Source organism: Capronia coronata (genome assembly GCF_000585585.1).
Source record: "Capronia coronata CBS 617.96 chromosome Unknown acBCG-supercont1.11, whole genome shotgun sequence".
In the NCBI taxonomy this organism is placed as follows: domain Eukaryota; kingdom Fungi; phylum Ascomycota; class Eurotiomycetes; order Chaetothyriales; family Herpotrichiellaceae; genus Capronia; species Capronia coronata.
In genome coordinates, this window is record NW_006912903.1 from 359,992 (window position 1) to 373,714 (window position 13,723).

Sequence of the window (13,723 nt, forward strand, 5' to 3'; positions counted from 1 at the left end):
ATGGTCAAATTACGTGTAGTAGTCAGGGTCATCCCAGAAGACGACTATCTCAGGAATCTGGAACGACCTGCGGGTTCCCTCATCCCCCACGAGAGACGGTTGATTGTCATCGTTCGAGAACCGCACAAATGGCAGGTTGGCACCCTTGCGCTTGAGGTACAGCGAGCATACAAGAGTTGCTATCAGCAGTAAGTGTATTGTTCCGCTCGGAATGCGCCAGCCATAGTACTGACCGTGCTTTAAGGGAGCTGCCCACCATCAAATACCTTAAAGACAACGAGGACGACTGCGACCTAGACCCCCAGCTGTACGTTTCTGATCTCCTACTCGACGAAGGCAAGGCCGCAAGAGATGGAGCAGATCAACGTGCCACGATCAAAGTCATACTCGAGCAAGGGCGTGCCGTGCGTGAAGGGTCGGTTGCAGTGGGCAGCTTGTTGGACAACCCTCAATTTCAGCTTCAACACCACAAAACTTCTCGTCCGCCTGTCCCAAGGTTTCCTGGTGTGTCTTCTTCGCTAGGGAAACGTTCGCTTCCACCGTCCGACGTCTATTCATCCGATCTGAACGGGAGCAAAAGGCCGCGACAGGTTGAGATACTGGAGACGCAAAGAGAAGAAAGCGTGGTCTCGTCTATTGAAAGAGACGCACTCAGAGCAGGATCACCCGAACTCGTTCAAGCAACACAAGATGCAGAACTTCGACAAGACCAGGTATGGGAGCAACAGCAAGAAGAACACCAACAGTCGCATCTGGAGCCGAAGACAGAGTCCCCCGAGCTATGGAGGGCTTTCCACAATATACCGGCAGCGACTGTGGATGAATTAGAGGAGCTGTCAGGCCAACCCCAGATATTTGCGCCTAGGCAGAGAGATTCAAGAGAAGTGCAGAGATCTTCGGAGTCCCGTCGACCGAATGGAGTTGCGTCAAGTGGCCAGATCGAACATTCCCACGCTCCCCTGACGCCGCCTACAGATGTATCTACAGGGCGTCTGTCGTCGGCGAAGGTGCGCTCTCAGAGCAGACGGGATGCTGCAAGCATTCCTCTTCCACATTGGTCAACCTCGGCCAGCAAATTCAAACGTCGAGACATCTATGATTACCCAGAGTCAGATATTGACGACACCCAGATGTCGCCTCGCTCGAGGCAAGCGCATCTTGGATCTCGGAAGTCAACAGACCGCTTGTCTCGGATTGAGCTTCTGCGATCTCCTGACGAGGATCGCGTCGAAGAGGATCGTCACCGGCTCGGCGTCAACGAAGCTCTGGATGCCTTGGACAACGAGTCTGTCTTTGACAACAATGGAGCCGCTCAGCAAGAGTTTGTTTCTCCCCAACTACCCAGGAGAGATTCCGCTCCGCTCGCGGATGAATACGAAGACTCTATCTATGAGGATGCTCCAACCAACGGCGTTCAAGTACAAGATGTCCATGGGGGATCCATTCTGCACACAAATCCATCGCCAGGCATGCAGAGAACAGAAGACAAGAGAACACAGACCCCACCACCACAATCGTACGGGGAGACCGACGATAAAGAGAATCATCATGAAATCCCCACATCGGCTCAACCGGTCTCCGGACGTACTCAGACGGAAGCCACTATCAAATTCGCCGGTAAACCTCCCACCAAGATACATCCTACGCCGACTCCTGCCGAAGCAGGTCAATCGACCGAAGCCAGTCCTGCAAAGAAGCGAGCACGGAAAAGAAGCACGGCCCGGGGAGGAGAAGCGTCCATCAACGGCGATGAACACTCGAGCCAGGTGACCGGCAGTACAAAGCAATCCCCTACTGCAAAACCGCCTGCCAAAGCAGCGCCAAAGCCAACTCCAAAGACCAATAAACGTCAAAGGACACCTAGACACGACAGCCCTGGAGCACAGTTGTCACAATCGCTACAGGAATCCGCACGCAAGCAAGTGTCTGTGAACGCCAACGTGCCTGGCGAAAATCTTGCAGCTGAGCAGAAGAAAGCACAGGCCACCGCCGCGGTCGGAAAGAAGCATAATGCTAAGGATACCACGAATGCCAAATCGGATAGGGAGACTGAGCCGTCCAAGGAGCCTGCAGAAACCCAGAAGGAAGAGTCCGTCACTGCGCCCAAAAAGACACCTAGGCAGAGAAAAAGCCAGGAACAACCGAAATCAGCAAAGGCAGTTGCCAAGTCTGCTGTACAGGAGAATGTTGCTCCTAGTATCGTCGTGCAACGCTCGGAGGAGGCAACAGCCCATGCTATACCTCTTCCCAATTGGGGTTCGAGTCCAGGTATGGGCGTCGACCCACAGAAGGCACCGACCCATGACCAGACAAAGTCACTAACAGCTCAAACCGCGGACGGCTCGAGAAAGAGCTCATCTATCCCGCCAGGCTTTACTGAAGAAGATATCAAACTCTGGAAAAGCCGAGAGGGCATGACCAAGGAGCAGTACCAGGCTGAAAAGAAACGTAAACAGCGGGAGGCGGCCGCCGAGCGGAAGAGGCAGGAGGTTGCAGCTAGAAGGGAGAGCGCGGGCAAGTCATTGGCAAGGGAGATTCCCAAATCCGAGGCTGAAAGTCCTGCTATTGCCGTGGAGAAGGGCCCTAAACCGAGTGCGAACGCGAACAAGGCTCGGAAGAGTGCTTCCGCAGAAGATGCGCCAAACAGTCTTTCTGCCGAAGATGTTTCCCGGCCTCCTCTCAAAGGTCCATCAGCCAAGGCGAAGGCGAAAGACGATGCTGTCTCTACTCAGGACAAATCGGTAACACCAGCAAAAAGTGCCACCTCCTCCTCGAAACCGGAAACCTCTCGGGATGCGTCATCAACTACAAGCTCCTTGAAACAGCCTGAATCTGAGGCTGGCCTGACGGCTAAGACACCTGCAAAAAAGACAACCAAAACACCTTCAGTGAAGTCCGCTACTGCTGCTACTGCCAGTAGTCCTGCTCCTACCACTACTACAGTCGCCAAGCCAGCAAAGACAGCAGCCAAGGCGCAAAGCAAGACAACGAAGAAATCAACGCCTGCTCCAGAGAAGAAACCAAAACCTGTGCCGGCAAAGAAACCCACACCGGCTGAAGCAGGCAAATCATCCACACCTGGTTCCAGAGTTGAGACAAAATCAGCATCCAAATCCACTCCAGGTTTGATCTCGACTTCTTCAACCTCCGCCAAACCAGCACCCACACCGACCATCGCGACAGCAAAGAACCTGACCGACCTCCGCACGGCGATCCGTTACGCAGCTCACATGGCATCCACCACGGCCTCGAGCTCGCTGTCTCGCTCTCGCGCTTCTTCTCGACCAGATCCAAAGCGATCGGTGTTGAATACATCGAGCTCGGATGATGATGACGACGACAGCAGTGACGATGATAGCGACGATGACAGTGATGAGGAACAAAAGACGGAGACTGCCAATTCTGCCAATACCGGGGTGAATGGGCAGCAGACGAAAGTTAAGGTCCGGAACCCAACCAAAAACCAGAATGGAGCGCTCACTTCATCCTCGGATTCGACCAGCGATGATGACAACGAGGATGAAAGCGAATCAAGCGAAGCAGTGCCGAAGTCTAAGCCGGTCATCAATGCAAGTGCCAATACGAAGACACCGACAGCTGGCAAAACAACTGCAAAGACACAAGGTCAAGATCAAAGTCAAAGTCGGGCTCAAAATGGAAGTGGACCTATAGTCAACAGCAACACCGCAAGCGTAAGCAAGCGCATAACTTTGAGCCGGCCAGATCGAAGTATTCGCGATCCGAGCGTTGAATCAGACGATTCTGACGACTCCGACTCCGACGATGAATTGTGAGGACGAGATCCAAGAAAGAAAACGCACTGAAAGGGGCATGTCTTGTTTGATTGAGTGTCACACATCACAGATCACTCAGCCTCGGACTACCAACACGTCTGGACCGTGCGAACGAGATTCGAGGGCTTATGAACCCCTTCGAGACCCCTGGGGCCGCTCGTCGCCCGCTTTGTTGGGTCTGGTTCGCTTCATTGTCAGCCTTAATGATGCGGCTGCCCCCTTCCACCGGGGTCTAGCCTCGTCGGGTCTGCTGTTTGCCCTAGGAGTTTTGAGTCAGATAACTACCCATGTTTCTTGCTCTTCATTTGAGTAGCTCCCTGGTTAGCTCTGGGGATGGATGGAAGGATTGATAGCTGGCTGGATAGTTGAAGGCTAGGCAGTTGGTTGGTTGGGTAGTAAGATAGTACAATCATCGTTCACTTGGGTTCCGGTCACCTAGGTATTTGCAAGTCCTGAGTCCACTTTGACCTACTGACCTAATCCCATCGAGCTGGTTGTCCAATACTTTCCAACCCTAGTAATTTGGGCATACAATGGATAAACTTGCATAGCGAGTGGATGGGATTGACGCACAAAGGGAGGATGGCAGAATTTTGTACGTCGATGATTGGGGTTTGAGTGCGTGAATAGGTGTAGTCGAGTCAATGGACGAATCCCGTGTGCTTGTACAGATAGATATCTTACACCGAGAGATATCTTCCACCGAGAGATATCTTCCACCGAGAGATATCTTACACAGAGATACGACGCCCCAATTCTGGACACAAACACCAATTCAAAGTCCGGAGACAGAGAGGGCCGGGAACTTGACATGACTGTTCATGGTGTCTTTTATTTAATAAAGGTCTTCAAGTTGCTACTTCGTGACTGTGGCTTTGACTAATCAAGGGAATTGATGTCTGAATAGAGTACAGTCTCTTTTCTTCCCTTTTCGCCCTCTCGAATCATGCAGGCTGTCCTCGTGCTTCATGCTGCATCCTGTATCTGGTATCATGGTCCCTGCGTGCTGAGCGCTTGCTTTCAACCTCCGAATCTGGATCCAGGGGTCATCGTCTGGTCAATTTGACACAGAAGGCCACCCCCAGCAGCAGTGCTAGTCGTGCTAACTAACCCGTGAGGACGATAGCCGAGCAGTCTTCGACCACGACCCCGACCACAACCCTCAAAACCTCCAACCTCAAATCGTCGAAGCTTGCTGGAGCTTCTCACTAGGAAGCCTCAGGCGCGATGGTGTTTCCCGCGACGATATTCGCCCAGCCAATAAGACGCCAATGCTTTTCGATTCTGCGACTGAGGGCGATCTTCTCGCCGATGGCGGTGCAGGCCGGGGTGGTCAGGGTGAGTTTTGCGGCGTCGGCCTTGACGCCCATGACCTTCGCACCGGTGGCGGTGCTGCCAATGTTGACCATGAGGACCTCGTTCTTGGCCAACTTTGCGACCTTGGCCTGTTTGCCGTCGGCGGTCTTGACGCCCAACAACCGTCGCAGCAGGAAGTAGTTAACTTCCAGCTCGATGTAGATTTCGGGCAGTTGGCCCCTGAGGCCCAGCACGTGGCCGACCAGACGATCGGCTCGGCACAGCGTGGGATCGACGCGGGTCCCGACACCGATCAGACCGCCGGGAACGGCGAATTTCAGGTCGTTGTGTTCGGCGAACAGACTGACCACGCGAGACATGATGGGGCGGCAGATGGTCTGGCCCTTTTCGTCCTTGGTGATGATGCCCGGCCGGATTTCCACTTCGTCGCCGAGTTTCAGGACCCCGGTCAGGATCGACCCTCCTGCGACACCACCCTTCAGGTCTTCAATCTCGGCGCCGGGTTTGTTGACGTCGAACGATCGGATCACAATCATGTGCGGCGGGGCGGTGAAGTTGCGCACCGGCACGGGGATCTTGGTGACCAGATACTCGTTGATGGCGTCGATGTTGTATTTCAGTTGTGCGGAGATGGGGATGATGGGCGATCCGTCGGCCACGGTGCCCTTGATGAATTTCAGGATGGACTCGTAGTGGGAGAGCGCGCCTTCTTCCCGCATCAGGTCGACCTTGTTCTGCAAGATGATGATGTGGTTGAGCTTCATGATCTCAATGGCCGCCAAATGCTCCGACGTTTGCGGCTGGGGGCACGTTTCGTTACCCGCGATCAGGAGAAGAGCCGCGTCCATCACCGCGGCGCCTGATAACATGGTGCTCATGAGAATATCGTGTCCTGGGCAGTCAACGAACGACACGTGTCGGAGCAGACGGTATGTGCCTCCACATCCGGGTCTTTCACACGGAGGATCTACTTCCTTTTCACTCTTGTAGCTCTTGTAGCAGGTTGGTCGTGGACACTCCTGGTTGTCACACTTGTAGATCTTGGCGTTGGCGTAACCGAGCTTGATGGTAATGTTCCGCTCCAACTCGTTCTTGAATCGAACCGTCTGCACGCCGGAAATGGCCTTGACCACCGTCGACTTTCCGTGCGCCACATGTCCTATCGTTCCAATGTTGATCGTCGCTTGTCGGGCTATGATCTCGGGCGTTAGAGGCGTGAGCGTGGATATATCTAGGTCTTGAGGTTCTGGTTGTTCGGGAAGGACAGGGCGAGCGACTGGAGGCTCGGGAATGGCTGCTGTGGTGCTCTTTTTCAGCGCCGATTTGGGAGGTTGGTTGCTTTCTTCGATTTCGTCCACGTCGTTCTCGTCACCGGGGGGAGTGCCGGGCTGCGAGAACTCGTCGTCGGAAGGGAGGTCGCCGTTGGTAGACATGATTGCGGCTGCTGCTCGAGAGTGAAGTAGGAGTTCGGTGCGGAAAGTTGGTCTCGTCAATGGAGGCGACGAGGGCTGCGGTAGATCTCAAACGGTAGGTGTCCTGGTCCACGAGCGGGCTGCTTCGAAGGAATCAATTAATCTCGCAGGGGAGATATCGTGAGGTTGAGCTTCTGAGGCCGCTGTTCAGGAGCCGCGGACGTGGTAACCAGAACTGAGTGGCAGCGTGGAAGAGTGAGTTGATGTGAGTGTTGATATCAGCGCCGGCGGAGGGGCGGGAGGTTGTGAAATTTGTGGCATCGCCTTGCCAAGAGCTTGACTCATGGAGTCCGTCTAAAGCGGCGGGTGTCAGTCGCCTCAGCCTCGTCACAGCCTGACTAATGTAGTAACCCCCTAACTCAGCCTTGTCGACCCATCTTATGGATGACTGTTGGTGAGTAACCTCTTGATAGATATTATTCTATTATTCAGCACACATCTCCATCCCGGATGCACTCAAGAAAGCTTATGGGCGAGGCATGGAATAACTTCAGTCACATTGCGTATTCAAAGGGACGTTGCCTATAAGACTATCCAGTCACTGAATACTACCTAGAACACTCAACACCACGATGCTCTCTTCATCTTTGGTCTTGCTCTTCGCCTACCATGTCTTTGCAAAGACCTTGGACCGTACACTAGACTGAGTGCCAGTCCTGTTAGGCCTCGCGCCTTGCCCTACCACGACTTTACTATTCAAGGCCCTGTCGAACAGAGACTTGCTCCTCTGCCTCCTCCGCCGATCCGCACGGTATCTACAAATCAGCCACACCGCCCATATTAAACCCAGCACTAAGGTCAAGAGCCCCGAAACAATCCAGTAGACCTTGAAAGGCTCCTTGACAATGACGCCGTCATCTTTCAGTTTCCAATTGAACATGGGCGTCGCAAACAGGTTGGCAACGAACGTCCAAGGCAGGAAGACGAAGCCCGCCAGAGCCAACGCCACCATGGCCGAATTGGACCACCTTCCCTGCCAGGCGAGAGTCAGACCGATCCGGGCATCATGTTGAGCCACCTGATAGGTCATGATAGCCACTTGCTTGTCGAGACGATGTGATAGTGTCTCAGCATCGTGCAGGTAGACTTTCGTGAGAGATTGCATCTGGTACAACTTCTGGTCCAGCCGCTTACATTCATCCTTTGTGGTGTCATTGTCCAAGGTCTCCGCGTAGGCCATATTGCAGCCCTTGATCCAGCCGATCTGATCCTGAAATACTCGGAGGCGGAAAAGAACGTTGGTGAGCTTGCCACTCAAGACGTGAAATCGGCCAACGGCTGCTTCCTGGGCCTCGGCGATCATATGGGTGCCTTCTTCAACGTCGGATGCATTTGGAGGATCAATTTCCCGATCGAGGACCCAATCCCAGGTGGCCAGTCCAAGCGTCATCTCTATCGCGCGGGTATCCCAGTTCATGGTGTCCAGGAGTTGAAATGTCCATTGTAAACTGATCGTGATCTTGATATACGCGAGAAGCATTGGATGTGCCAGGTGTTGTCTGAGTCGAAGGATCTCGGCTTCGAGCTCTTCTCGTCGTTCGTCACCATCCCCTTCCCGATGGAACATGACAGCGGATGTATGTCGAGTCGCATGAAAGTATGACCAGGCTATCGCCCATGATGTGCCGCTGGTGTAGAAGGATGTGACCGCCCCACCGTCAGCGCCTTCCTGGCCGAGGACTTGATAGGGAGAATCATCCCAGAACGTGATGTGCGAGCGGATGTAGGCACCCAGAGCTGCGAGTGGTAGTCTGGCATGATCGAAGATCTCTTTGACCATGGCCCGCTGTTCGGTTCGTTCTGGAAGAGGCGTCACTTCCGTGTGACCCGGGATTGTTCGATATGTAGGGTTCTTCTCCGGGTCTTTGCTGAAATCATTGTGCGTTTGGATGAATAAGATCTTGAGGGCGGGCTGTCCACTCCAGCGAGCAATGTCCTCGGTGTTGACGTTACTGGGTCGAAGCCACTGTTTGATGCGGTTGACGTCCGGTTTTTCTGGTAGTATTTCTTTGGAAGGCTCCGACTGCCCTTCGATCAGATGATACTGTTCAATCTTGTGGTGACCGTTGTAGCTGCTCAACTCTCGATCGAGCATAATCAACCCAGCCTCACTGAGAGTGTTGGACGTCATCGTGTTCACCTTGTCGAACGATCGACGGTGGCGGGTGATGGACCAGGATGGTTGGTTATGAACCCTTCTCACACACGATGGGCACTTCTTCTAAGAAAGGGTGGGCGGTTCTCGAGAAGTTCCTGGATGTTGCGAGAGACTTTTCAGAAAGACCATCTCAAACGTTTCTTTTATGTGTTTATGTGCCCGTCTGGCTGTATAGTCCATCCTCGTCAGGTCGAACATTAGAGTCACAAGACAGCGTCGTTCGCATCCTTCCCCCTCCTCCCAAGCACCAGGCTGTGGAAGGTGGACGGTTGATTACTGGGTACCTGATTCGACGATAGTGGTTGTTTGCCTTGAAACAAAGGGGGTTAGAAGCATGGAGGTCGCCGAAACAGTACGCGGACCGGGCGAGGCAACCTTCAACAGCGCTGGCATCCAAGTGTTGTCCTTATCGGACGCTTCTGGGCCAATAAATGAATCTGCAACTCTCATGGATCTTCTTACGGGATTCGCTGCATTTTCCGGGCGTTGAAACTGCTGGTATTCAGCCGCCTTTCAGTCATGTAGATCGACGTGCGAAGTCTTGCTGCCTGGCGCCCATGTCGAGGATATCTCCTTGATTGGTAGCATAGCATCTGGGGTCAAGGTCAGCAGACCATGATATAGACACCCGTTTTCTATACAGACCTGTCCTTGACTCGGCTGGCCTAATCTCTGCTTGTTCAAGAGTTGGGATGTTTACCAGGTAGGTACATCCCCGTCACCAGGGTCTGCATCTTCATGCGTTTAATGCATTTGTCAAACCGGTCAGGTAAGAAGCTCTTCTTCAACGAGCTTCGAATCGATTAGCGGTAAGAAGCTGGCTTGACTCACTGGCACATGTATGAGATTGCCGTCTACTGCGTCAGGAGCCCATCTCAGTCACATCGACTCTTGGGACGACGACGATAGCTGGCGACGTTTAGATTCGACAAACATCAAGGTGTCCTATACTAGTAATGCTCGAAACATCCTCTAGGATCTAGGCGAGCCTGCAGAAATACAGTATGCAGTAACGACGCCGCCACATGCTCTCGGAAAGCCTTGAAAGACGACAGTTACCTTTCTTTACACATCCTCGTCGAGATCGTCCTCATTCCCTTCCACCATCTCATAGCCTTCACTTCCTTCAATGCCATCCGAACCATGATCACTGTTTTTGTCGTCGTCGTCCTCGTCGTCATCATCGGCGCCGTCAATCGGCTTCAAGCCATAGTCGTCCTGGAAGAAATTGAGATCTCGGATCTCCGGGGTGAAACCCGCCTGGGCGAGTCCGTCTGAAATGGCCTGCATCACCAATAATTAGCACCTGATCCTGCGTGTATGGAGTTGGGACGTGAATATTTTTACCTCCTTCAATCCAGGGGCACATGTTACAATGATATCAGCCTTCCCTGGGGTGAACACGTTGTATACGACTGTCTTGAGGGCGTCCTTGATATCCTCGACCTTGATGGCTCGGACCTTCTTCAGTAACCTCTCCATATGGTCCTCAGGCAGACCTTTCATGACCGACCGAATGAAACTGGCACCTGCAGCGCTGGCCAGAGTCTGCTGCTCGTTGGCAAACGCGACAACGATACTGCTAATGGCGCCTTCCAGCATCAACGAGTCGAACTCGATGTCTCCCGTCATGTGACCCTCGACAACTTTCCGGCTGGCCTCAAAGGCCTTGTAGGCATCCGGAGAACGATAGACATCAAGGTAGACATAGCCGGACTCCAAGTCGTACCCCATGTTCGTGCCGTAGGCGAGGCCGGTCCCTCGTACAGCGGCCCAGAGTGGACCTTCCACTGCATTCATGTAGGCCATCGCAACCATGACTGCCGGCATCTTGGGATCGTCGTAAGAAGTCGGTCCGCGTGCCGAGGCGTACGCGAACGAAGAATCGATCGTTGGCATTGGCACAACATATGCTAACTCCCCGGGGTTTCTCCCTGCCTCGCTGAGACGATCGATTCGGCGGCCAATTGGTGTGAGCTGCTCCTTCGTCTCCAGACCTTTCAAGAAGGGTTTCCAGGTGCTGACCGGCTTCTTGACCTTTTCAAGGTCCGTGATGACGAGGACTCGGAAGTTCTCAAAGCGACAAAGATTCTGGCGCAATCGTTCAAATTGCTGCACGACATGCTCGGGACTCGTTTCCAGCAATTGCTTGATGCGTTTCAGGTAGAGAGCCTTAACAAGGGTACTGCGTGCACGGCCGATGGACTTGGGAGCAAGGTGGATCATGCGGTTTACCGCCACCAGCATATCATCACCGCTGCGTTTCGAGTCTGGCACATCAGCGAGTAGTCGTGCGTTGATGGCCTTGAGCCGGTCCACGTCGAAGATGGAGTCGAAGAGGAGTTCCGACAGCCACCTAACGGCGACACTATACCGTTCAATCTCCACTTGGAAACTGACTCTGATCCCTTCAACATTGCCTAGATTTGACGCTGCGTCGATGGAGTATCCGACCGTATCTCGTTCCAACTCGGTCACCACTTGTTCGAATCCAATTGTCTGACCATTTCTCTTCACGGGCAGATTGAAGAAAGCTTCCATGTAGATCGACAGCAGTGGGCGCAGTTCATCAGGAAGTGTCTCGGTCGATATGATCAAGTGAATCCGGGCAAAGTTTGATGGAATGTGTTGGAAATCAAGGAACAAAGGCATGTCCTTGGCGTCAGTATCGATGATCTGCTGATATCTGCTCTGCGGCTTTCCAATCTCCAATGCAAGGCCTGCGCGAGCACCCGAGGTGTTGACGAAATGAATGGAATCTGGAGATGGGACTTTGAATTGAGCAAGCAGATCTCGAGGGATCTCGCGATCATTCTCCGCTTTGGCTTTGTCGAGCTTCTCCTGCATGTCCTTCAACCCTTCAGGCCCAAGCCTTTCTTTTTGCTGCTCGATTCGATTGGCCTCATCCGTTTTTAACTTCTCAGATAGACGCGCCGAAGGTACTCCAAGGATGGACACGTGGGGAGCGTCTGAGATGTACTTCTTGATGAAGTCTTTCCACTGTTGTTCGCTCCAGGACGTCAACGTGTGTGTGTACTGGCTGAGAGTTTTCACGTTCTCCAGTGTTGAGCCGTCTCTCTGTCCATACAGGTAGTCAGAGATGATGTAGTCAGCAAAAGCGGTGGGTGACCCTTCGGCATTGAATTTGTACGTCCGCACTTGTCGATCGATACAATCCTTCATGAAATCCATGTCCAGCGGCTTGCCCATGGCTTCCTTCAAGACCTCGAAGAACCGCCTCTCAACACGCTCCAAGCGCTCGGTTTCGACACTAGACATTGAGAAAGCTATTTCCGTCCGTGGACGGCTGTCAACCTGGTAGTAAACACCACTGGCCAACTGCTCCTTCTCTACAAGAGTGTTGTCAAGTAAGGCAGCTGGCGAACCGGCGAGATAAAGGAGTACCACATTTAAAGCCGCCGTAGACAGTGGATCTGCGCAGTCAGGGCCCAAGAAACGGATGTCAATTTCTCCAAATGACTCATCTTCCTCCGGGAACTCGACACGCTCCAATGTTGATGTTGTTAGAGGCGGCGCCTGCTTCGACTCAATCCAAGGCCGTCGGAATGGGGCGTCGGGACTTGGAATGTCCTCCATGATCGATGTCTCGAAGTCGTCCAACACGGCCAACAACTCGCCATGGTTGACCTCGCCAAAGAGGGCCAGACAAAGGTTTTTCGGCTGGTACATGTCGCGGTGGAAGTCTCGGATCCGGTCGGCCGTCAGCACGCGGAGTTGCTCCATCATACCTCCAGTCTCGTAGCGGAAGCCGACGCCTTCTGGATAAAGGATCCTTTTTGATCGCAGCTCAATCAGCTCCGCGGCCGTATTCTGCACGCCCTGCATCTCTGAGTAGACAACACCAGCGTCGTGGCCATTTCCGTCAATGTGATGGACTTCGGTTATACAGCCTGCGTCAGTCAACGTTGGGAGGATGACATGCTCCAAGTAGACCGGTAGAATCTGGGCAAACCCAGCCCAGCCAGCGGTTTCCAACGTATAGGCCGTATGATCCGTCGCCGTCCAGGCGTTGGTGCCGGAATAAGCACGAGTTGCGAGTTTGTCGAGGAAACCTTTATACTTGTAGCTCTTTGAGCCCATGAAGCACAGATGTTCCAACGTATGTGGCGCGCCCGAGTCGTCGTGGATTTCAGTTGCTAACACGAAAAACCCATGCAATTTGGGTCCCTGTTGGTCGACCACGACCACTCGCATTCCCGTTCGCTCTGATTCATACTGGGTGATCTTGGTGGGAGAATATTCAGGTACAATTTGTTGAAGCTGCCGAAATCGCGGGCCCGACCTTGATGACACCATGTTGGCCGAGCGCAGAATGGCCTGGCAGAGTTGGTGGAATGAATTGACGTGTTGTGACTCTAACGCCAGTCTCACATTAGTCCACAGTTCTTCAGCGTGAAATAACAAGCTGGTCAAAGGCTATATCGGGAGAAAAAGGGCGAAGAGGCAAACGATTCCGGCTATGAGATACACAGCAAGCCTCATTTACCAACGGAAAGACCTGCCTGATTGTAGTAATGGCTTGAGTCCAAGGCTGACAGGTGCTTACGTGGTGTAACGCACCTTCTTTTCAATTTGATAGCAAACCGTTTTCGACGTCAGTAATGTTTTCCCAATAGGTGCCCACCAGCCTTGGATCGCAATTGACCAGCGACAAGCAAATTCCAGCACTGGCAGGGAGAGATTGTGAGGCTCGACGGCAAGGAACGTGCAGAGCCCAGTCGAAGACTCGAGCAGTCTGTTGATCCTGGATATCCCGTTGCGATACAAGAGTCCAGTCCCGCGAGGAGACTCTGTGAAGGAGGTGGGAGAGAGCGAAGATATTGCTTTAATCACCAGGACTTCTAATGGCCGTACGAGATGTGAAAACGAGATGTATTGTGTACCTTGGTCCCGTCCCCATGCATTTTGGTAGAAGTTGAAGTCCAGACCACATTCACTCCCCGTTTCGGCACTAGGAATGC

At 53.1% G+C, this 13,723-nt stretch overlaps 4 protein-coding genes across 4 annotated transcripts; 1 reads left to right on the forward strand and 3 right to left on the reverse strand.

The window, feature by feature from the left end:
- A1O1_08911 (uncharacterized protein) lies at window positions 1–3,794 on the forward strand (the record flags this gene model as incomplete). The annotated part of the gene is made up of 2 exons (XM_007729768.1): window positions 1–188; window positions 245–3,794. 2 exons carry the CDS (start codon window positions 1–3, stop codon window positions 3,792–3,794), a joined length of 3,738 nt encoding a protein of 1,245 aa, XP_007727958.1.
- A 1,208-nt stretch (window positions 3,795–5,002) lies between these two features.
- A1O1_08912 (eukaryotic translation initiation factor 2 subunit gamma) lies at window positions 5,003–6,544 on the reverse strand (the record flags this gene model as incomplete). Its single annotated transcript, XM_007729769.1, has 1 exon — window positions 5,003–6,544. The coding sequence occupies one exon, from the start codon at window positions 6,542–6,544 to the stop codon at window positions 5,003–5,005; it is 1,542 nt and encodes a 513-aa protein (XP_007727959.1).
- A 643-nt stretch (window positions 6,545–7,187) lies between these two features.
- A1O1_08913 (uncharacterized protein) lies at window positions 7,188–8,714 on the reverse strand (the record flags this gene model as incomplete). The annotated part of the gene is made up of 1 exon (XM_007729770.1): window positions 7,188–8,714. The coding sequence occupies one exon, from the start codon at window positions 8,712–8,714 to the stop codon at window positions 7,188–7,190; it is 1,527 nt and encodes a 508-aa protein (XP_007727960.1).
- A 1,092-nt stretch (window positions 8,715–9,806) lies between these two features.
- A1O1_08914 (uncharacterized protein) lies at window positions 9,807–13,058 on the reverse strand (the record flags this gene model as incomplete). Its single annotated transcript, XM_007729771.1, has 2 exons — window positions 9,807–10,025; window positions 10,089–13,058. The coding sequence occupies 2 exons, from the start codon at window positions 13,056–13,058 to the stop codon at window positions 9,807–9,809; spliced, it is 3,189 nt and encodes a 1,062-aa protein (XP_007727961.1).
- Between the last annotated feature and the right edge of the window lie 665 nt (window positions 13,059–13,723).